This window comes from Cotesia typhae, unplaced genomic scaffold (genome assembly GCF_013202065.1).
Source record: "Cotesia typhae breed Kobodo isofemale line unplaced genomic scaffold, CoteBio_Ctyphae contig_33, whole genome shotgun sequence".
NCBI lineage: Eukaryota > Metazoa > Arthropoda > Insecta > Hymenoptera > Braconidae > Cotesia > Cotesia typhae.
This window is the reverse complement of record NW_027423741.1, coordinates 1,255,114-1,281,546: the sequence shown is the minus strand read 5'-3', so window position 1 is coordinate 1,281,546 and position 26,433 is coordinate 1,255,114. Positions and strand designations below refer to the sequence as shown.

General features: G+C 29.2%; 1 protein-coding gene across 6 annotated transcripts in view; it reads right to left on the bottom strand.

The window, feature by feature from the left end:
• Nucleotides 1-25,064, bottom strand: part of Bi (T-box transcription factor bifid) — a 67,701-nt gene extending 42,637 nt beyond the window's left edge. For 5 of the 6 annotated variants that reach the window (XM_074241484.1, XM_074241487.1, XM_074241488.1 and 2 more), the window contains exons 1-2: nt 23,168-25,064; nt 17,942-18,275 (exon numbers count right to left, since the gene is read on the bottom strand). In XM_074241484.1, the coding sequence (XP_074097585.1) occupies nt 17,942-18,275; nt 23,168-24,032 (1,199 nt within the window). In that variant the 5' untranslated portion in view covers nt 24,033-25,064. The remainder of the gene's footprint in view (nt 1-17,941; nt 18,276-23,167) is intronic. The other variant, XM_074241490.1, reaches the window with a different exon arrangement.
• Between the last annotated feature and the right edge of the window lie 1,369 nt (nt 25,065-26,433).

The following is a 26,433-nucleotide window of genomic DNA, read 5'->3' as shown; positions in this document are numbered from 1 at the left end:
TTAGGGTTGAGTTTATATGTGGCTCTGAACCTTCAATGCAGCATTGCAACGTCCAGTTTGCTAAAGAGAGATGAGCAAGACGATAGGGGACCGATAGTCGCCAGTCTTCTTTATTTCTTATTTCTCATACTTTTTTATTTATTTCTCTCTCGGTCCTCTTTGTCTTTTTTTGTCTTATTTTTTGTCCGTTCTTACCTAGTCTTCTCACTAGCATCACATTATCGTTTTCCGTTTTGGACAAGAACCCCTGTAAGAGACTGGACGCACAGTTTCCGATCAAGTCACGATTGTTTTCCTTATTATTATAAATTGTTGGAGAAAAATCTAATATTTGTGTCGTAATTGGTACTAATGAAATTAGATATAATTGGTGTAACGTAACACTTAAGTTAATTATTTTGAATATCTTTTAAAAATTACATTATTTACATGACAATTTAATCATAAATTGATTTAAAAATTTTTTAATACGCTCATTGATCAATTTTTTGTTTTCTATTATTGTGCATAGTATAAGTTTCAAATTTCCTGGCGCAATTGTGCTGAAGGCATGAAAAAACCATTTCTTATGATTAGTCTTTGCAATCTTTAGACTAAAAGTGTCCACTACGAATTAATCTGGGCATTGGATGAAATAAAAACGAGGATGGTTTAAAAAAAAACACCAAAAGTCGGTCATCATGAATAGGAAGTTGAAAAAATTGAGGGTAACCTTCCGCGTGTCAATGTACGTGCACATCATCAAAAAATTAATGTGGGTATCCGCATGTATGAGCTTATTACGCATGCATGTATGTGTAGTTAGCTTAACAACACTCAGCAAGGGTCTTTCCTCAAACATGAAACGACGACGGAAATGAAAATGCAATCGCATAGTATACCTATAAATACATAGTTTATAGATTTAAACGGCAGTGCAGGGTCATGTTACTGCACTCACTAGTGAGTATGTTGTGGTATATAAATATAATGTATATATCAAAACTCAGTTACTCTAAATCACTTCTATTTAACATTTAAATAAACTATTTTCGCATTACACTTCAGTCATTGATTTTTCGAGTCAAAAATGGATATATTTACTTGCAACCGTTGTTATTTAATGCCGGAAATAATTAACGGTAATTGCGTTCCATTTGAATACTATTTTTCTTTCAGACTAAAGTTAAGTGGTTTTAGTGGTAATTGTTTTTATTTTTGTCATTTTCTTTGCTCTTTCTCTAGTTTAATATCTTATACATACAGTGACTTTTAAATTACTATTTTAAAAATTACTTTTTCGAGATATTGAATATAAATTAGAGCGATATTTTAAACAAAATACATTGTTATTTACGGATAAGTGTATCTTACTAATGGAAATACAATTACCAAAATTACTGTGACTTTATAACGAGCAATAAATTATTAACAAGGGTAAGATAGATGGAAAAAAAATTTTTTTAATCATTTTTTTTTATGCTTGACATTTAACACTAAGCATCAATTTATTTAAACTGTAAAAAATTAATTCTTCTGACTCTCTTTAAATTAGATTTAAAGATTTAAAAAAAATTTTTTTTAATCATTTTTTTCTACAAAAAAATTTTTCAATTGCTTTTGATTTTGATTGAAATATTACGATTATGTATTTAAATTTAATATTATAAATCGATTTAAATTGTTATCTAAAAATCTAATGATAGAAAAAAAATGATAATTTTATAAAAAATTTCTGCAGGTAAAAATGAGCATCGCCAACTGCTGATCTCAAGCCTATTAAAATAAAACAATGCTAAAAAAACCATCTGGCTAAAACAAAGCAATGAGAGTATTTTAAAATTAATATCCATGATTATAAATGCGTAAAAGTTTAGTAAATGTTGGCATAGAAAAATAAATATGATTTAAATAATGAGATATATCAGAAAAGTAATTAATCAGGCCCCAGGATTCTCCTAAAAGAATGTTAATAAGTATATGACCCTCCTTTTAGCCATCTGCCAAAGATTGTTCTGATGTTGTATTAATACAAGGCCTTAATTTATTAACAGAGATATTATTTTAATAGAAAAAAGCTAATTAGACACTGACAGACAATGCCATTAAAATAATAACAATAATAATAAAAATAATGTTGATAAAAACAAAAACAATATGGGTCTTCGAGACCACCCGTTAGAGAGTTAGACAGTGGCTTTCTCACACCTCAAAAAGAGGCGTAATAGATCACGTCGAGAAACCCGCAAGCTGGAGATTATTTTCTACTAATAAGAAGATATTTATATTTATATGTAACTCTGGGTCTTGTGCATGATAATAAGATGCTTGACAGTAGAATAGAACTAAACTAAACCAATAGGTCTGAGTTTAAATTCCAAATTTCATCACCGAGATGACCATCCAGTAGAAAAAGAAAGAAAGAGAGAGAGAGAGAGAGAGAGAGAGAGAGAGAGAGAGAGAGGTCTCTGCACTGTAAACTGGACCCATGTAAACCGCGGGAGATAAGACCACGGTGTAAGTTTGGCTGGCGCCACGTATTATTTATATATTACGGCGTTGAGGGTATAAGAACCGTGGAAGTGAAGGTATGATGAGAGTAGAGATGGAGAGGAGACGTAAGGCCCGTGACGAGGGCATAAGGATACCAGCGACGCGCCAAGACGCCCACTAAATTATTATTTGTTCTTGGCGAGCCATAAACGCCTAAATTATACTGTGGCTACCTTGAAAGAGGCCCCCAAGACCCAGAGTAGCTCCCTCAGCTAACCTCACGCTCACGCTCGATCTCCTCCTCTCATTTCGAGCCCAGGAGTCAGCAGTCGGGGCCCTAAGGACACTACCACCGTGACCAACGCCACTTAAAGACAGGATTAGTCAGGCTACATGCTTTTTTAACCACCTCAATTTTTGAAACGCTCAAGATGTCACGACTAAACTTTATCTTTTTAAATTGTATCGTCCTTTTTTATTGTCACACTTTAGTAGGATAATTTTTTTTTTTTTTTTTATTATTCTGCAGAAAATTGTTTCGGTGATGTTGTACTTGGAATTTTTCATTTTGAATCGCATTTGAAGAAATACATTCAAAATTTGACATAAAAGTTTGGATAAAAAAAAAGGAATTTAATTATTGAAAATTAATTCAGATTTTAAAAAAGATATTTTGAACTAAAAAAATTATTTTGAAAAATTTCTTATGAACCAAAAAAATTTTTTTAACCAAATAAAATTTATTAACAGAATTTTTTTGCTTTATTCGAAACAAACTTCTTCAAATGATTTTCTTAGTTGAGGATTTTTTCTCAATATTCGCAAGAAGTTTGTACTTTTTGGCTTAAAATTTCAGTAAAAAAAAAAAAAGCAAAGTCTCGAATAAATAAGTGTATTTTACTTTAGAAATATCTCTCACCTCGCGTGCAGAAAGTGGTCTTACCGCGGTTCCATTTCGCCCCGGAGGTAAAAAAAGTACGAAAAGAAGTGTATCAAAAAAATAAAGAAAATGATAAAAAAAAAAAAAAAAGGAAAAAAGAGTACAGACTGAATGAGCAGCTTGAAGAGTGAATGTACGTGCGTCAAGATATAGTGGAAGGAAGAAGAAGAGAGAAGAGTGAAAAAAGGTTAGAGATAGAACTCGTACTCTTCACCAACCCTTTCACACTTTTCTATTCCACCCCCTCGTGCGAGAATCCATACGAGTATTCTCACGTCTCTGAGTGATAGACATAAAAAGTGCGTCCATCCACTGCATCTATATATGTATATATGTGTATGTATGTAAGTATGTATGTTGACGTATTTTCGACTAGTATGTTGCACATGTTACACACAGAGGACGTGTGCATATGTGAGAGGAGGAATAAAACAAATGGTGCGATGACGTAAAAGTGGGGAAGGGGAGGTGGGTTAAACTACTGCATACAACAGTGAGGGATAAATTCCAGATCCCGTAGGAGAGCGAAAGAACGGAAGAAAGAGGAACGGGAGAAATAAAGAAAGGTGGGTACGTGCAAACCGAAGAAAAGGTAGGAAAGTGTGGTGGAAGGAGTTTCGTAACAGCTTTTTATTTGCATACTACCCCCTTTTCAGCCTCGCCCTTCGACACCAACGGTATTTGCATTGAGAAATTGGCCGCCAACTACGCCACAGGCGCCCTTCTCTTCCTACGAGCTCTCGCACGTTATTCTCGCTTTCATGGTTGCTTCTCCAGGGAATTTCTCTACACATCTACTTTACCCAAGAACTACCTCCTCAATGCCTCATAATAGCTGATCAAGTTAATGTCGAAAGGTAATTAATTCACTGAATTTTTCATATTTTAACAGTCGCTTAATTAGCAGAAAATGTTTTTTATTTCCTTTTCCAGGGTGATCAATGCCTGCATTTTATTCTCTAAACTTTACTTTTAAATTTTCTTTTTTTCCGATAACTTTTTCAATTCTATCGAACTTATTTTAAAAAATTCATACTATTTCAAATGAAAATTTCAATATTGCTCTGCAATTTTTCTACTAATTATTTCCAATGTACGTCAGCAATAATTAAAATTCTAACAGGCTTCATGGCTTTGAGGGCCTTAAAAAATTTTTAACTTTTTTAAGTAGAACCATCATCTTGAAAAAAATTGGTCGAATGATCGGAGAAATATTTCCAACAAACTGCAGAGGAAAAAAATCGAGTAAAATACTTTGAGTGCAGACTACAGAGATTTTAAAAGTCGTATCTGGAATCATACATACATACGAGTACTCATACACGTAATACTTACACTGGGAAAGTGCACATGTATTACGTAGTTGAGTACCAGGGCAGTAGCTCTTGAGCCGCTCTTGACAAAAGAAAGGTGCAAGCGCGAGGGCAAGTGAGAAAAAGAGTCTACTGTGGTATATAATTCGAGTGAGATGGAAAAAACGTAATGTAAAAAAACGATAAAAATTGTGATGCCGAGGGAGGAAGAAATAGAGAAGAAGGAGCATGCTGCAACCCGCAACCCTTTGATTATCACACTAACACCAGCGTCAATATTATATGGAAACCCGTCACGTCTTCATTGCATCGTGCCAAGCTCTGGCTTCTTAGGTACTAACATATTATAAATTTATGATAATTTTTTTTTTTTTTTTTTTTTTTTTCATTTGTATTATTAAATTTATTTATACTAATGACATGTGATCATTGACGTAACTGACGTTTTATCTATTTAATAAAACTATTCATTCATTTATCCTAACGCTTACCGAGATAGCGATTTAAATGTGTAATGTAATAATATGTTGGAGGATAATTGATGAAATTAATCTTTCCAGCAAGAAATAACTAGTAGCTAACAAGAGTGAATGGTAAATGACATGATGTAACAAAAAAACTACATACATATAAACCTAAGGATAAATTTATACGTAAAACAGTAGCCGCAAGATTATTAATTTGCGGTGAATTAAAAACCTCTGGTGTTGAATAAAAAATATGGTATTGCATCTAACATCTGGTAAATTATTTAATACTAATGAAATTTTAATTCCAATATTGTGCAGTATGGTTTTGCAGTTTCTTAACTTAAGACTTGACTTTTGTTGGGTTGAGTATAACTGGTCTTAGTATTATAAACCGACATTGAGATAACAGAGCATGGTAAAATGGTCATTATCTATTCACGCCACTGGCGTGCCAATATAAATGCTAAGTGGAGGAGCACGTATGTCGGTACCTACCACGTCAACTCACCGGGTGATCAAACTATTAATATTATCGTTATTAACATTTTATTTTAAATAATCAAGTGGATATTGATTATTGAGACAACTCAATTTTATAAAATACTTGCCGAAAATTAAAATAAAAATAAATATCCCTTGGAATTAATCATTTTTATAATGATAATAATGTTGAAACTATGTAATTATTTTTATCTTGAGAAACTAAGTCTTATATAAGTCTAGTAATTTTTTATGAGCATATAAAGATAAATACAAGAGTGTAAAGTATATTTTACAAGCTATTTTAAAGTTTTACACTCACTAGAGTTCGAATTAACATTTAAGTAGATCAAAATTTTTTTTTTTTCATACTCTTTACACATTTCTTATTTGAAAGCGCGACGTGATAATTTTACAAATAATTATTTACTATTTTTTTTTTCTAATGAAAAAATAATTATCTAAAAAAAAATAATTTGACTTGGTCGGGATTCGAACTCTGAACTTTAGATTGAATAAAAAAATTCAATAAATTTTTTTGTATGCTTAGAAAATTTTAGATAAATACTTTAAATAAATTTATAATTTATTTCAAATAAAATTTGTTAATAATCTATTAATTAATACCATCAAAATATAATGAGTAAAATTAATTTAATTAATAAAAATTTAAAAAGAAAAGGAATTATAATTACGAATTTTCTAATCAGCTGCAAAGTATTAATTTAATGTAATTACTACTGCACGATTAATATCAGTATTTTCCTTTATAAACATAATAAATGTCCAAGACTTGTTTCCTCCTTGTATTTAATAAAAAAAAAGATCCTGACCGCTAATTCAAAAGCCAAGAGCATTGAGCATGTGAAGGAGTGAAAAAGAGAAAAAGACTTCACATATGAGCGGGAAGAACATGCACATATAAATGTATGCACACTCTCTTTGCATGTGTGAGATTACATGTATGCACCTCTCAGAGAGTCCATCGCAACGATCGATCGAGTCATTATGAACGCTTAGCTTCACTCACAGGTTATACTTTAGGGACGATTGCATTATCACAATTATCCATGAAATAAATGTATGTATGTATATATTTATGATATGCATACTTGAAAAAATAATAACATCAACAACAAAATAATAATAATAATCAATATTTTTATTTTTTATAATGAAATCTTCAAATTAAACATAATGAAATAATTGTTGGTACTTTACATATTTATATACTTTATACAATATACTAGTATGAATGTTATAATTATGTGAAGATGCTAAAACGCTTTTTCCAGCTGGCTAAGTAGCGTAAGAGGGTGTGAGGACGCTTTACCGTGAAGTATTTGAGTGTTTAACCTATATAATGATGCGATGTCTTATTTAGCAGTGCATACTTAGCTTAAGCAAAAGGTGAAGGTTTAAAAATAGTCGGGCTGAATTATGTCATGTTCATGTATTTTGGCGGAAAAAAGTGAGGAATGAGAATGCGCACTTAGCAAGTACAACCAAGATACTAAGACTGTTTATATTCCACTATGTAACTGCCGTGATTTATGAACTATAAATAAATAAAATTTTGCTTTATTAAATAATAAATTTTGTTAAATTGCACTGTACTTTTTTAACTATTGTAGTTTTTAAAGATTTAAGCTCATTCCGTTAATACACTCATCAAGAGCTTTCATTTGAGTACCCACATGCATTTTTATATATTTTTCATATTTATATATATATATATATATATATATATATATATAATAATATATATAAAATATATGAAATATATGAAAAATTGATGTGGGTACTTAAATGAAAGGTCTTGATGAGTGTAACATAGTGATGGGTATTTTATATTACCATTAGAACATGCAGGATTTTAAAATTAAGCATACAAATATAAAAAAGAAAGAATATACTTAAATAATAATGAATTGCTCGACTTTGTTAAGTTTGAAATAATTCACACTCTATTATCTCCTCCCCATGGCAAGCGGCGACGTGCAATGCATGTTATAAGTATGCCTGCTTGCATTGTACGTGACACATATGACAGATAGCGATAAGGTGCGTTACGGATATGTATGTATAGGAAAATAGACAAGTGACGTGTGTTCGAGGAATAATGGTCAAACGATGCAAACAAACTGGACGTGGACATAGACTTAGACAAAACTTAATTTTTATGTTAATATTAAATTATATTATTACACATTAAATTACGTTGTCCTAGTTAATTCTTCGAGAACTTGTCGGTTAGGCTGGGCTTGTTTTTAACTGCCTCAAATAAATGCCGAGTTTTTTAACTGTGTCTCTCACTGAAAACTTTGAATATTACGAATGTAAGTAATAATAAAGGAATGGTTAGCACATAATCAACTTTCGAATTATGGACATTATGCTACGAACACGTGGACGATAGACAATTAGTTTAAAGTTCGGTGTTTGGGTTTATGTCATTTAAAAGTATGGTACTTTTTAGTGTGTTATTTTAATGTTCTACTTAATGTAAGGAGTTTTCAGTGTCAATTCGAAGTACCTGGTTCATTTGTAAATGTTGTGAATATTTCAGGTTATTTTTAAACGTTTAATCGATTATGATTAACCTTCAATGATGAAGGACTGTTTTGGAAACGCCCGAGGACAACAATAATTTAGAATATTTTATTTCTTGTTTATTAAAGTATTCATAATTATTTATGTTAATTGATTTTAAGGCGTCTGATTATTTCTAGAATTTTTTTTTAATTTTACAGAGAAGACTTTAACGTTCTTACTAAATTTTTAATATTATAAATTTTATAATTATTGTTAGAGTTTTAATTATGCTTAATATTAAATAATAAAAAAAAAAATGTTCCAACTTTTTAATGTTCATAAATTTAAAAAAAATATAAATTGAATTTTAAACTTTGGTTTAAATTTATTAAACCAAAAAAATTTTTTTTTTTATCAACTCTTAAAACTAATGATAAAAATAATTGTGTAAGTTCTACGAATTTTGTTAAATAATTAAAATACAATTTAATATAATAGATAAATGACTATAATTATCAAGAGTTGCTTGTGAATAGTAGTAATTAAAAAAAATAATTATAACGATTAAAGCAGGAGATATTCTGTTTTAAATTGATAAATTGATAAATCATGGTACAAAGTATTGATAAAGCAGTGGAAATAAAATATTTATTCCATAACAGTATCTCAAAATGAATCAAATGATTTCGTCACGTCAACATGATGAACGATAAGCTCTCACCTTATAAATATATTTATTAAAATCAGTATATTTATTATAGTATAAGCACATCTACACATGTGTCAGCACAGAGTAGATGACAGCACGGTAGAGAAATAATAATAGTAATAAAACCCATTGAAATAAATATTTAAAGAAATCAAAACGTATTTTCAGAATATAAAAGTATAAGCACACGCACTCGGTACTCGATTGCGTGCAATAAAAAAGCAATATGATGCACTCTATCTCGTTATCGCGTGTATGGGCTTTTGTTGCCTTGAAAACATATATACTGCAAAGTGCCATCCATGTATAGTAACAAGCTCATGATAATCCATATAAAATAACTCTGAGTAATTGAAAAGTGTTATTTATTCGAAAATAATTTTTTACTTTTTCTGATTATGGTTTCCTCCAATTTCAACATGTATATTTACAATATTTAAATATATTATAACTACCTAAACTACCTGATACATATCAAATACTTCGTTTATTAAAACTTACATATATAGAAAAAGCGTATAATAGCGTAATTACGAACACACACGGTGTAATATTGTCTGCTTTTTTTCTCTCACAATTTTTTTTTTGTTACTGGCTTTTACAGATGAATAAAAATGGAAATTTAATATGTAAAATTTAACAAATTTTTATTTGTTAGTATTTGATGCTACACATGTTCCCGATTTTTATCATTGACGTAAAGATTGAATCAATTTAAAAAAATACTTGAGTTAATTTTTTTTAATAATTTTAGGATCTTCAAAAAAATATTAAACATAATTTTATTCATTTTTTTGTGTATAATTTTATTTTAATTGTTAAAAATTCATAATAAAAAATTATAAAATGTAATTTTGTTTTTAAAATAAAGATACAGAAAAAAATGAATAAATTTTATTTTGGAGTCATTTAAAAATTTTATTCATTAAAATAGTGAAATAAATAATTAAAAATTCTAAAATAAAATAAAAAATGTCAACTGTGTAATAAAAAGTAATAACTTTTATAAAATAAGGACTTATTACTGTGTTGATAATGACGTTAACACTTGAAGTGTGTAAAGTAATCATAATTATTTAATACCGAAGAAAAAAAACGGCAGATTAATTACAGTACAATTAATAACGATGAAAAAAAAAGTAATTTAGATGTAAAATATAAAATGTACAAAAAAAAAGGATCCTTATATAAAATTGAGATGAAATTGAGATGAAATGTATGTGGCATCAAACTATTCGTAACGTGATTGGTCGAATATATCATGAGCATGAAAATATATGTAAACGCTATAGTAAGGCGCGCGCTTGCGCGCGCAAATTTGAATTCTAATTTATAGAAAAGTATCATTGCATATTGTGGATGAATATGTAATGCGAAGTTAGTGAAAAGCGAGGTGAGTGACGTTAGTATGTTGACCTTAAATTTTCACATAGAAAAGTGATGCACACATACAGTGCTTTTGCTTGTATGTCTTCTCGTCCACTTCACCGACGCCCTAAGCCCGTAGGAAGCACGTCAATACACGGGAGAAAAACTGGGAGGAAGAGTATATGAATGTATTGGCAGTAAGGAGAAAAGAAGCTAAGTATGGAGGGGTCGCGTAGGATATAGAAACACTTCCTCGGTCTTACAATCGCGAAACATGATTTTCAAGCACACACGCGCGTGTAGAACACGTAGCCCCACTACGGCTAATTACCGCGCCGGGACCCTAAGGGTCGCAGTCTCTTTCCCGTCCCTTTCTCGCGGAGATCGTCCAAGTTAAATAAACATTAGCGCATGCGTTCTTTAATTTCAAAAATATCTGTTGGGTGATACTTTGTTGATTACTCTCACCACGTGGCTTCGCTTGTCTATTTTATAATCGTCATTACGTTTGAAACTTTCAAAAAATCAATTTTTTTTTTTTTTTTTTTTTTTTTTTAATACATTTGAAAAAAAATTAACTTGATTCGAGAGAAAAATTATTGAACCAAGAAAATAATTTTGAAGGGTAATTGTCTTGAATCAAGATAAAAAATTTTTGAATCAAGTAAAATTTCCTTAAATCAAGAAAAATTTACACAGTAAAAAATTTTGCGTCAATGCGTCAAAAAATTTTGTGTTAAAAATTTTTATGTTTAATATTTAACACTTTTATGTATAAGTTTAACATTTATTGTGTTAAATTAACATTAAAAAGTGTTAAATATCTAACACAAAATTTTTTACAGTGTAGTTCAAGAATTTTTCTACTCAAATTAAAAAGATTAAGTTCTTCAAAATTATATGCTTGATTCAAGAACATTTTTTTGGAGTACTAAAAATTTTTCGACTCGGTATAAAAAAAATTTCGTGTTTAAATTTTTACTGTACACTAAAAATAAAAAAAATTCTTCAGCTAAAAATAAAAAAAATAATTTGAAAAATTTCTTCATTACTCTCCACTATAATTAACCTCGTTTAAGGAAAAAAAAAAATAAAATAATTGGTGTTTTTATAGGAAAAAAAAATAAATCGGATAATTTAGTGTGTAGAGTGTTTTATTATATTATACTACAAATCTAAGTTACTGTTGATCTAAGATTTTAATCTTACAGTAGGCGTTTTAATCATTAGCCGACAGAAGAGACGAGATATTAACAAGGTTGAGGACAAGTTTTGTTAAACCGATTACCGCTTGGCGCCTACGCTTACTCTCTTCGCTCTTTCTCTGTTAATCTTGTATTAACCACCGCGGTTGGGTATCTTTGTCACAAGCGGCACTGTCTTGATGGGTTTGTTTGCCCCTCAGAAATCTCCTATCCCAGGCACAAGGCACAAGGCGTTTGTTTGATTTTAAAATCAAGGAGATTAAGTCGCTTCACTTCATTTATACTGTCAAACCAATATTATATCTTCGTGATTTCTATGCATAAGTGTTATCACACTTGTAACTTATAACTTTCTGTCAATACTAATATAAGCGTATTCCATTTATAATGCAACCGTTTAACTTCTCGTACTCATAAATCCACAGCTAATCGCATGATTAGTTTCTTCCATAGATTACAATATTTATATATCTCAATCATTCACTATTATGTAATTGAAATTTAATTATATAGTGTCTATTGATTATTGACAGTATCTATTAATATCCATTCTATATCTATACTTGTGTATGAGTCTTTTTATATTTTTTCTTTTTTATCTTTATTCCGTTATAAATGATTAACTACAATTTAAATTTTTTGTAACACATAAAAATACTCCGACTTAATTTTTTTCTGTTTAATTAAATATATAAACGTCAATCTTTTAAATAAATTAAAAAAAAAAGTTCTAAATATAAAAATCCATACATTTTATTTTTCTTACTTTTAAATTTTAAATTTTAACGCTAAAAAAATTAATCAAAAAATATTTTGAGGATTTTTCGTCTTGAATTAAGCAAAAAAATTAAACAAAATAAATTTTAGAGATTTTTTGAATCAAATTAATTATTTTTAAATTTTGAATTGTTGATAAAATTTGTGAATTCATTTATAGAAAAAATAAATTAAAAATCTGTATTACGACATAAAAATTTAGCTTTTGTCTGCGCAAATAATTAAAAAAAATTTTGATCTTAATTTTAAATAAAATAAATTTTTGAGAAATTAATTTTGAACTTAAATCAGTTGAATACAACTGTTACAAATTGTGTAGTCTAAAATTAAATATTTTGGAAGATTACGATACTTAATTTTTATAATTATCTCAAACTTTTTTGAAAGTAAAGTGTATAACGCTTACAGAATACTTTTTCGCTGTAAGTTAACTTTATTTCATAAATTTTAATGACTTTACTTCACGCAAAGTATTTCTACAAGCAATACACGATATATCCAATTAAGTTACTTCACACATACCCGAGAAAACTATAAATATTTAATGATAGTAATTACACGAGACTTTCCTCAAAAACAACATTATTTTTGTAAAAATATATATATGTGTATTTTATAAGTAAATTAAAATGAAATATTTTTTTAATTAAAATATTGAGTAACAACATTTATATTAATATCGATTCCTATCCTCGACTTTTTAATTAATGTATCCAATAAGTTTGTTTAAATGACAAAACCATTTGTGCAATTAATTTATTCAATATTTAAACTTAAAATATTTCATTACTGCTCCAAATTGAATAATTAATATAAATATATATTTGATAATTTTAATAATAAATCATCGATCTTGATGATAAATTGAACAATATGTTGAATATTATAAATTAATGTTTATTTTATAATATATAAAAACAAATAATACAATATTGTGTAAATAATTGTAATTTAAAAAAGTAAACGTGAGTTTATACAGGTGTTTTTAAGTAATTTTTAATTATTTTAATATTTAAGCTTTTATCAAAAATATATTTATTTATTCTTCGGGATAGAGATATTAAAAGAATTAAAATTTTTTTATTTTATTAATGGTTGAAAACTAATTTAAAAAATTTTTTTAATTAACTGAAACATATATTTTTAAAACTGTTAAAATTTAATTTATTTATTTTATTTCCATACAGAAAAATTAATTAAAATAAGTCAAAATAATTTTTTTAGCTCAAGATTTTTTCAAATAAATTTTTTTATTAATATCAGTAAAATTTCACTGAAAATTTATGCAGTAAAATTCTTAAAAAAAAAATTTCAAGCTTTATTAGGACCGAACGACTTAACCAAAAGTAGGTGTTAGTGTCTGGACTATTCATACATACTTAAATGTTTATAAACGTTCGCAATTAAATTTATAGTTTGGTAAGTAGCTTTGCCGAGATTACAACTCGCCTAAATTAAACTAAAACAAAGCAAAAAAAAATAAAATAAAATAAAATAAAAGCAAAGGAGAGAAAGTTTTTATATAGAAGTAACATAAAGGTAAAGGGAAGGAAGTAATTTCGGGACCCAAGGCTCACACTTAACCGAACTGTCGTTTTGTGGCGAGACTTTTTGATGCTGATACACAGCACAAGGTATATACAGCAAGAGAACAAGCTATCCAGAATATTTGTCAGGAGGAGAGGATGCTGGAGCGGTAAGCTCGAGGGAGATGAAGATGGTCAGCAGAAAGCAGACATGCTGAGTGAGAGAGACCTGGTATAATATCTCGTTTAGAGAGATTACAGGTTCGAAGAGGCTGCCAATGTATAAAACAAACATCGTTAACCAAACCCTATACTTAAGACCTCTCACTCTTCCTGCATTATTTACTCGTATATGTGCATCAAAACTACTCAGCTCTCTCGGACTCACGTCTCTGTTCGCTCCTATCTTGTACTCGGCTCTATACTTCACTTCATACTTTTGACCATCCCCGGAGGTCCATTTGCTTCTTCTTTCTCTAACAAACAAGAGCCCTACTACATATGTGCTACGTCTTATTCACACATCTTTAAAATCCGCGTCTGCATTGTGCGAGGCGTTTCTTCAATGTTAAACTCATGTGTGTTAATGTTAATATGCGGACATATGTGGATGTGGATGTGCTGGATAAACCAATACTCAATAAGGTACATATAACAGCGTATAATATAAAACACACAAGTGAGAATCTTAATCCCGAAGCAAAGTACACCCGCACATTTGTTAAATCATTACCGCTGGTATTTGAGCGTATTCATGTGTGAGTTTATGTACATATTTGGCCATATGTTTAGTTGCACGCTCTTGATATGAGAAAAATATTAACCAGTGAGCAAAATACATACGTGCAGACTTCACAGGTAGGTATTGAGATGTATGGTACGGTACATAAGACCCCAAAGTAAAGTAAGGAGTAAGAAGTACGGCTCAGGTAGGCTGAAACTCAGGCTGGTTATATTATTCTCAGACTGAGAGAAGAGAATATCAGGATAGCAGTACAATTTTCATCAGGTGTAATTATCTGACAACCCTCTGCCTATATGTAGAATGCATTAAATTTATGATGGATGATGGATGTGTATATATATATATATATATATATATATATATATATATATATATATATATATATATATATATATATATATATATATATTATCGTCACTTTTATAACAACTCATACATGCACTCAAGTGTAAGTGGTTAAATATTTATGTTTATGTTTGTATTTATCCTTGTGAGAGTATGTATAATGATTGGTATGGACGAAAGACCGAGTTTAAGTATTGGATGAGAAAGAAAGTAGATATTGAGGAGGAGACGTGTCTACACCGATTTATCGATGCAGATTGATTTAGAGCATATTGATGGAAAAGATTATATTGCTTCGAAGACATGTTGTACTTTCGATGATTATGTCAACGGAAATAAGATTATTGATAAGATTGATACCACTCGACTATTATTGACGTGGTGAAGTTATAAGTTTGCTTTTTTTTTTTTATTTTTTTTTTTTTTTTTTTTTAGTTTCTCAATTCTGACCGGTTAATTTAATGCTCGATCGTATTAAATAGTCCATGTTTAACATTTATAATCGTTAATTATCGAGGTACTTATGACTGATAGTAATTGACCGGTAAATACCGGGTAGTTTTGATGAATTAATGTTCTATTGGAGTTCAATATCGAGTTTAGTTATTCGGTGGCTAAATTTTCAATTCTATTGTGGTTGAGAAGATGATAATTTTGCGGTAAATTAATATTACTTTTAAGTGAGTATGATGTTTGAGGCTTTTTAAAATTGAACTTGAATTTTTTATGGGTGAATTTGGTCGAGTTTAAATGATTTAATATTATGGTTCTAAAAATGAGCATTGAGCTTAATTGAAAAATTGTTTAAATCAGAATATTTGATGGCTTTTTGCAAATATTCATGTTTTAAAATTATAACTTAAATTTCATTTTTTTTTTCATAAAATTTATTTATTTAAAGGAGAAATTTAGGAAAATTAAAATTTTTTTGGCTTAATCAATTTCTTACTCTGATAATTTATTTAAGAAATTTTTTTTCTCCAAAATTAAGTCAATTTTTTTTTTTATCAGTATATTTAAATTAATTTAACTTTAAAATTCATAAATTTTTCTGACATAATAAAATTAATGCTTCATTTATAAATTTTAATTAAAAAAAAATTAATATCAGAAATTATAATATATATATTAATTATTTCTAAACTTTGCTTGACTCCAAAATAAATTTTTTTGACCCAATAAAAAATTATTAAAAAAAAATCTTTATTTATTTAAGTAATTAAATTGGAGTCTTTTTAATGGCAATAACTAAACAAACCTAAACCAAAAATAAACCAACATTAGCTCCAAAAATTTTTTTTCATTCCCCACGCACCTGCTTATACACCCATTAAAGGTATACATAATAAATATCCTTTGATAATAATTTACCTGCTCTATACCTGGTAATATTTTTAACCTTTCAGTACATCATAATTTCCCCAAATCAATTTTCTTTTTTTCTATACTTAAGCTTCGCTTATACCTCCGATATTAGCAGCTCATAATCATAATATATCTATACATCTAATAAACATAAAAGATTAACATATGAATTTGACATTTACTTTACATATTCACTATTAAGTATCCGTAAATTTATAAATATTTAGATGACAATTGAATCATTTATCAAATCGCTCTCATTCAATAAAAGCTATGCACATTATATCGCATGTTTAATATTTCATTGATTGAGTTTATTCTTATCAGTTATCAATATTTAATTAAACGCTTAATATCATGCGATTAATATTTACTCAATAATTTATAAATAAAATCATAAAACAAAACTACTGTCTGCATTAAAATAATTTTCTTTATATTAAAAAGCATCTAATAATTAAATAAAATTATAAAATTAAAAGATTAATTTTTATAACTCTAACTGAGGGATTAATTGATCATCCATAAAGATAAAAAAAGATAAAAAAAAACTTATTATGGCTGGCAAGCCACAAATATAGATGTTTAACAGTTTTGCTTTTGAATCTATCTATCTGGTCTTTACACGGCTATAAAAAAGCGTCAAGGTGTGCATGTAAGAGATTCACATCACTACTTCTCATTCTAATTCTATTCTATTGCTTCTATTTGAAGTTTCAAATGTAATGATATCCTCAGAGTGGTTGCTTTTGATCGCTCTTTAGTGAGTTAAAGTTGGTTACTATACTGGGTAATATAAGGGACACTATAGCCTGCTTCTATTCCGTTAGAGCCTCTACTTAGCTGATGGAAAATAAAGACAAGTCTTAAAGCGTAAACCACAGCTCACAGATTTATAAGAGAGATACAGGGATCAAAAGGAAGGTTCGATCATGATTTTCCAGCCGGTAAATTATAAAAACTTTGAATACTCCTCAATGGTTTACTACCGAGGTTTATATTTATATGTACTAATGATAGTTTGTAAAAATCCTTAATGTTAACTGCTTACAATAAATTATAAGTAGCAGGAGAAGTAACAGGCATTATGTTTATCTTTGTAAATAAAAAGCTGATTAATAAGCAATTTAATTTTTATATCTTTAATTTTAATAAATAGTATGTGAATTTAATTACATAACAATTTATTAACTGTTAATTATTTTATTTATTCGGAAATTATTTATTTATTTATTTATTAGATTTTTAACTTTTTTAAATTATTTTTTTTAAGAAAAGTAGATTTATTAAATGTTGAAAAATTTTTTTTGAATTTAATCTTTAAACTGAAAAAAAATTAAATTGCGCTAAAAAATTCTTGAATTAATAAATTTTACTTTAATAATTTTTTTTCTAGTTTTAAGACGATAAATTTCTTTTAAATTTTAGATAATTTTCTTCGTTCAAGAGTTTTTCTTCCGAAATCAAGTAATTTTTTTTTTTTTCAACCATTGTTTTATTTTTTTTTTTTAAAAAAAGCTATTAATCTGACTGATTTATCCCTAAACGAACGATACTGACTTTATAATAACAATAACAATAACTAATAACATAATCTTGTATTATTTATAGACATAAATTAATAAATTATATAGCAAGTAAAACGTAAAAAGTAAAGTAATAAATAATAACATTTGATGAAGAAATTTTACCTGCCACTCTTGGTAATAACCATCTCAGTGCCGAGTTTGTGGAATTTTTCCCAGAGCTCTTTACCCTCTAATGTGACCTTGGGATCGTCAACGACGCCGTCCTCCTCGGGATGGTGAGGAGGTACGAGATGATGAGGGGCGGCGAGGGGGTGGTGAGGTGCCATAGGAAGCGGCGATGAGTGCATCATGCCCGGTGGAAGAGGCAGCCTCAACGGCCTCATTGCTGGGCCACCTGGGCCGCCTTGGTGATGATGATGAAGAGCTGCTGCTGCTGCTGCTGCCGCCAGAACTGCTGCGTTTGCGTCGTCAGCTACGTGAGGTCCTAGATTCAGGCCTGGAAATATTGGTACATTTTATTCTTGTTAGATTAAAGGATTTAGTTTTATTTTTACAATTAAAAAAATATTTTTTAATTTTTTATTTTATAAACTACAAAAAAAAAAAAAAAAATTTATTTTGAGCAGAAAAATTCTTATACTAAGAAATTTTTCTTGATTTAAATAAATTTCGCTTGATTCAAGAATTTTTTGACTTAATTTTAGACAATAAAACTCTTCAACTCAGTCAAGTAATATTAAAAAAATTTTTTCTCATAAATTTAAGAAAAACTTGATTTAAAAAATAAATTACAAAAAATATTAAAAATAACGAAATTTAAATTCTTTTCAATATTTTTGAATTTCTTTTTTTGTAAAAAATTAACATTGTTAATTGTTCTGAATTTTTTTTCTACTCAAAAAAAAAGAATCTCTGAATTTTTACAGTTCTTAATTTAAATTTTAATAGTTTACTAACTATTAAAAATTTACACTTTAAACTGTAAAAATAAAACTTTTTTTTTGTTCGTAATTTCTGATAATAATTAAAAATAGAATTAAAAATTTCTACAGTACACATTTACAATTTTTATCCGATAATTTAATTAGAGAAAACATATATATATTTAGTCTCTGATTTAGTAAAAAGTCTTCTTATTAAATTATAATTAATAAAAATCTTTTTACTACAAACTAGATATAAATAAATATATTTTACCGTCATTAATTAATTAAATTTTATTTCAATTTTATTTCAACAAACGCAGCCATCATTATCGCGACGGTAGTGTACTCTGCAGGATGAAACCTACCATTAATACGATGTCTATGACTCCAAAAAAATTCTAAATAAATTCTCCAATTACTATTAACAATTTAATATTTAACTGCATCTTTAAAATGTTTTTAATTCCGTCCAAATTAAAATGAATATCAAAAACGTAATCTTGTACCATCAAATAAGAGATTAAAATCTAACCTTAGATTTCCCACAATTAAATTTCATTAAGTTTATTAAATAAATTAATTTGCACAATAAATTTATCTCTAATTAAACAATAAAATTTAAATAGTTTTTCATAAAATTCCAAGTCGTCTTAATCGCGATGCGATATCAGTAGTTACAACCAGAATTTCTAGATGTAATTTCTATTACAACCCATAAATCCCATAATTATTTTTGATAATCTTTAGAAAATTTTTACTACCCACGCTATTGCATTTATACATCCTAGGGATTCCTAATAGCGATGGCTGATGGTTATTGAGATGTAAATAAAAACAGAAAATCTAATTCTAAATAATTCTACTTGATTACTCGACCACGCGATTCTTATTTTGACAGTAATCTAGCAACAAGTGCTAAAATTTAAAAATAAAGTAGATAAGCTTAATATGCATGCATTTACTGATCTATAATATATATTTACGGATAGAAAGAGACTCGGTGCTCTGTTATATATGTGTACACTAAACATGTACATGAGTATATATACGCTGTACTTTGAACAACAAAGTATTAGTATATACAAACTGTTTAGCAAGTTTAACTTACTTTCATAGTTCTTATGTTCCTTAACAAGTACAAATCCACACTTTTCTTTATGTACAAAGACTCTTCCTGGGATGTTCAACGAACAAGTTCGTAGATCATCAATTTTACAAACGAAGCTTGTAATCGTAAAATACAGTAATTGGCACAAGCCTTTAGTTTTTTTTTTTTTTTTTTTCACTCAACTTTGTAGCTTTTACGGACTTTTTTTTTTTTTTTTTTAATATGCGAGTAAATAAGAAATATAATATCAACAATTCTAAATAAATGATAAATGACTTTGGATTTTTTTATATCATTTTTTATATTGTACCATTAACTCTAGACGGGCTTTTTATACAATTTATACAATTTATACAATTTATACAATTGATCATCGAACACAAAAAACAAACCAAAAAGTTTTGCTACGATGAGCTGCTATTTGTTTGTCCTCCAGGCTCAAACTTACCCGCGGTCATGCTTATGGGAAATATACACATATAAATTCATAGTTCAACATTTATACGAAGGCTTGTCTGAGTATAAGTCAACAATTGACTAATAAATAAAAAAAAAAAAAATAAGTCAATAATAAAATTAAATCTAATTTGATTTGATTTAATATAAATTCATTTGTGAATATTATATTATTATTGGAAGCAATTGGCTAATTTATGGAGTAAAATTTTGACAAATAATTAAATTTTGCACCGGAGATACTAAATACTACACAGTAAAAAATTTTTTACTGTGTAAATCATTCAATAAATCGGAGTCGAACACTCCTCAGTTTGTTATTTATATTATCTATCTATGATAATAATAATAATAGTATTAATAATAGTAATGATGATGATGATAATAATAGACAATATAGAACGGCATATATAGCAATTCAAAGAATCGACGTTGCGTAAAACATTTACACAAAGATATTTGCGGTACGCCTGATGTAAATTAAGGGTATAAAGTTAAGAGACAAGACAAGTCACCGAGGTCTAGGCTTCATCAAACAGACCACACACAGGCTATCACATTTTTATCTGACAATTGTCACTGATGCATATACGTATAACTAATAATGCGTCAATATGTGTTTATTATCTTTATCGTGATTTTTCCACTGTAAATTATTTCATTTAATGTGTGACGTAGTTTTGGTAATTGATCATTGTTTTGTAATTTTATTTACGGGGCTTACAGTTTTCAATCAAAATATTTTGAAATTTTTTTAAATATTTTATAAAAATATTGGAGTAGAATGATTTTATAAAAATATAAAACAAATTGTGCAAGAATTTACACAAGAAACTTTTTCTTTTTTGTTTGAGAAAAAATAATTTGGAGTATTATATAATTTTTAATTATTTATATAGCTCCAATAGTTAGAAAAAAAATTTATTTTATCGATCATGAATTTGTCGCTAATAAATAATAATAAAAGGGATGAAAATAAATAAATTATTTTTATATTAATACACTTTTATTTCTTTAAAAATGATAAAAGTATCAAAGAAAATTTTTATTTTCTATAAAATTAATAAATACTTTTAAGGTAATAATTTACAAATCAGTCCAAGAAAAAAAATTTTTAAAAAAGACAAAACATCAATACCTTCAAAATTTTTCTGAGTACAAAACAATTATTAATCAAGTATCAAATTTTTGTAGAAGAAAAAAATTTTAAAAACTGCGCAATGATGTAATAAAATGAAAGTAATTTTAATAAACTCTTCCTGCAGAGTATATTTAGTCGTCCTGATTAGACTTAACAACGTAAAATATTATTTTATAAATTGAAATAAGCTAAACAATTATTTTAATTTTTTTTTTTTCGTAAATTGCGGCTACTAAGCTACATAATGTGTCTTTGGTAATGATTACGGAGGTTTGAATTTCGAATGCAAGCGGCACGTCAGTTTCCCCTTGGCTAAGATTAATCACTGCTAGTCTATGAGCAGTTGTTGGCTGTGAGCCTGCAGCACTCAGAAAAAGAAGCAACCAGCACGAGCGTCACGCGTCGCTCCACGAAATTAATATGCCGTAAGTTTAAGCTACTTCTCAAACGTTTTCACTAATTTTTTTTTTTTTTTACTTCTTTTTGTCCTTTTTCTATTCACAAAACTTCAACTTTATTTATTTTTTTTTTTTTTTAATTTAATCTCTTCTCAATGATCTACTGCAATATAAAAACTCTATCTTCAATTTATTTTTTACCTCAGCAATAAATAATTAAAACAAATTACAATCAATTCAAGCTTTATTACTCCAGGTACTCGCACTGAAATTACATCAGTTTATTTTAAATTATTCCTACAGGGACTTGGGTGGATTTTTTTCCGAGACACGTTTCACGCCTGTAAATAATTCTTTAACATAAAATAAAACCCAAGCGCTAACTGACGTGATCTCTATCCCAATACTTTAGTACAAATTTAAATGCAAAATAAAAAAAAAATTTTATTTCAAGTCATTTTTATTCAATTCACGTGTAAAAATATCCTTAAAAAAATACTAGATAAAACTAGGGCGTGCGAACTATTAAAAATAATTTTTGAATACGCGTTAAGAATTATTTTGATTTTTTAAATTTAAAATCAAAATTATTATTTATAAATTCAATTTTATTTTCAAAAATTTTGAACACATTAATTTTAAAACTGTATATCTAGTTATATGTCATTATTCGGAGATTTTAAAAATTACGCATGTGAAAAAAATTATAATGAATTTATATTTATAAACTATGAGTTTATATTTATAAACTCTAAACAAATTAATAATACTCAATAATAAATCAAATGCTTACAAAAATTTGATATTTTTGTTTAAAATTTGTGCATGAAAAAAATTATCTCTTATTTTGGAGTATTTTAATTAATTTTTGACTAAAAAAAAAATTTTTTTGTCTAATGTATAAAACTATAATACTAATTTTATAATTGAAAATTTATTTATTTTTTAATAAATTTACTCCAAAATAAAAAATCATAAATTACAACTCCAAAAAATTTCACTTTAGTTTTAGTAATTATATTTTTAAACTTTTTTTTTTTTTAATAAATATTTCAATACGTTATTCTCAAGTTTTTATTCAGAATTATTAGAACTAAGATACTCTTCAAGAAAACTTGAGCTGTTTTAAAAGAAAAAACTTATATTAAAATAAAATAAAATTTTATTTGTTGATCTAAATATTTTCTAGAGTTAAAGAAATTAAATTTTGAAACTTGACTTCTCATATAAATAAAAAAAAAATAATTACTAATTGTTATTCAGTAATTATTAAAAAAAAAAAAAAAATTAAACTGATAATTTAAAACATAAATTGTACTCTGCACAGCTAAAAAGCGTTACTGAATAAAAATAAATCACCTTGAGGTGTAATCCCGTGTAGATTAAACTGCGGATGATGATGAGGACTACCAAGTAGCCCCTTGGTCGATAGATGATGTGGATTATTAGGATTATGCGCCAAATGTACACCACTGGGATTGCAAAAACCCGCGGCAGCTAACGCGTTAAAATAATTAGCCGCGGCGGCTTCGGCCGCCGAATGTCCAATTTGGTCACGGTGATTATTATTATTATTATTATTATTATTATTATTATTATTATTATTATTATTGTTGTTGTTGTTATTATTATGCGGTGGAGGCGTTTCAGGTGCAGCGGCGGGACTTCCAGGTCCACCAGGCGGCGGAGAAGCGCTCCCCTGAGACGAGGATCCACCAAGATGCGAGGGATGGTTATTGGCAGCAGTAAGCAGCGAAGAGACACTGAAGTCAGTGGGCCGAGGAGCCGCTGGTGCCGGTAAATGGCTGGATGAGAGATGACCGTTCCCGTTGCCGCTCGCCGAATTGTTTATCGATGAGAATGCCGAGTGCTGATTAAGTGTCGGCCCGGCTGCTGATGCAGGATACGCCATCCCAGGCCCTCCCGCCACCCCCCTGAGCCCCGTATTGGCACTCTCGAGTGTGTTATTTACCTCCAATTCAAACAGTCGCCTTCTGTTCCCTCCTAGGTGTGACGGATGCGGCTGGTGGTGGTGCTGCTGCTGATGATGATTGTTTAAATTATGCCGGTGATTGTCCAGCAACAACACTCGGTTGTCCTGAGAGGCCGAGAAGACACCGTCCACTACCTCCACCTCTTCCTTCGGTCTTATTTTTTGAGGTGCCTGTAATGGAGTGCTGGCGCAGTGGGTACCCCTGCACGTCGTGTCTTGTTCGAATCTCATCGAGATGCTGGGGCGAATTAACAGAGTCGCGCGAGATTACTCTTCGACTCTCTAATCTATTGCCTAAAAACAATCACTTTTTTTTTTTTCCTTTTTAAATTACGATTTTATTCTTCTTTATTATTATTATTCCAATATAATTATTTTATTTATTTTTAATCTAATATCATGTTCATCATGAAGATACATGCATTTTTTTTTTATAGTCAGTGACTCTGTAAACTCTCACAAAACTATACTCCATATTTTAACACGCGACATCGCGCGCGTTTTATTTTTATCTCGTTTGTATTATCCACTCCTGTCAAAATTAAACGCATTGAAAAGAACATAGTAAACACACAGTATTTTTTTTTTTTTTTTTTTTTTTTTTTTAAATGCTACCAATTAATAACAGTCACACTTGAACAATTTTGATACTTTGTTTTTTTTGTTTTTTTGTTTTAAATAATCACTTTTTAATTTTAAAATTCACAGACACTGTTACTTAAATTAATACCAAGATTAATATGTTTCTATCAGTCGTTCGTGATAAACAATTAAATTTAATCCGGCAAATGTATATATTTCTGTCAATGTCATATCTCGGTGATGAATAATTAACCAAAGGAATGCACGAACTCTAATTTAAAATCCACACTTATTTATTTATTTATTTATTTATTTATTATTATTATATCAACACTGATGAACAAAATAATAAATATTTTCAGCTGTATCCTTATTTACAACTCTTGTAATTATCCTTGTCATTTTAATAATTTAATTATTTTTATTCACAACACATGTTTTTTAATTTTGTTTCGCATATTTTGGAGTGAGCTTTATTAGCATGCGTGCAAAAAACCGGGTGTCAGCGTCCGACGGGCAACAAACGCTCGGCACTCTTATATATCTCAATATAATATCTCGTGGCTTGTTGCAAAACCCGTCCAGCTTTTTAACTGGCTCACAATTGAAATACCATCACAAAAAACCATCGACATATTTATTAATTAATATTTTTATTAATAAAATAAAAAAGCACTGTCCACTGTCAAAAAATTAAACTCGCTTAAAAATGAGCGATAGAATTAATATTAATAATAAAAATAAAAAAAAAAAAAAAAAAAAAAAAAAAAAAAAGGATAAATTTATCGGTAGTATATATTAAATAAAAAAATGAAAATATAAACAACACTGATACTGTACTTAACTGTACGGCGTAATATTTATTGTGGGATATACGAAATATGTGCTCGCATCGGGCTCAAGGCCCGGTGTGCCCGCGGAGAGACTGAGGTGTTACTTGGGTGGCGCCGCGATGGTCACTGAGCAGCGCTAGGATTGACACCTCCTCCGGGATTCACCCCCACACCTCCCTCACGCTCGGTTGGAGGTGTTGGTGTGCTAAAGTCCCGAGCGCGACCGATTGACTGTTGGAGCAAGCGAGAGGGATGACTCTCCCAGCGCAACTTCGGTAGGCGTGAATGCTGGAGGGCAGTAACGCCAACACTGAGACAACCCGGGCTCCTCCTCTCTTCCCCTACAACGACCGACCACTTTTCTCTTTTTTGTTCTCTGTTCTGTCCTCAAGAGACTCGACCCGAAAGTCGCGACAAACCGGCTACGTCTGCGAACGACAGGGTAGAGGTGGCAGTCAAATATCCCTGGTGGGGCGAGCCAGAATCTCATATCACTGAATGTCAATGTTTGTTGCACCCTCTACACTTTACTTGTGCTGATACTAGCTCTGGCCAGAATCCAACCAGATACAGAACTCATATCAGACGCAAAAATAATCTAAGTCAAGTCATTTTTCGAAAAGGAACGACTTGCTATGGCAGACTCGAAAGAACTGACGAGTTCCGAGCTTTAAGCTCCGCTTGGACCTGTCCGCGTCGTCTAGCTCGGCGATAATGAGGGCTCGACGCCCGGATTGGCGTTCCGGCGCCAATCCCGGTGGCGTTGCCCGCGACGCCTTTTCCGACGCTCGCTCTCTCTTTATTTTACTCTTTTTTATTTCAGGATTTAATACTAGTCTAGATACTTTATTCGCGATACGACACGAGACTCTACGAGCTCTGCCGAATTGTTACCTTCATCCCCACCCCTTATCAGCTAAGGGTGTTAACCGCGAGTACGCCCATTAACACCACCCTAAATCCAGTTGCCCGTTTTATGCTCGCTGGTGCTCTAAGGAAGGGGAAAATTCTGATAACACTCTAATTACTTTATGAACGTTTTAGTTTTTTTGGAGTTGTTTTTTTTTAATTTCTTAGCCGAGACTTTTATGTGATAATTTTTATAAAAAAATAAGTAATATTACTAAAAAGTTTTAATTTTAATTAAAGAAAAATAAAATTCTTAAAATTAATTTCAATTTTTTTTTAATACAAAAATATTAAAAATTTTTTTTATC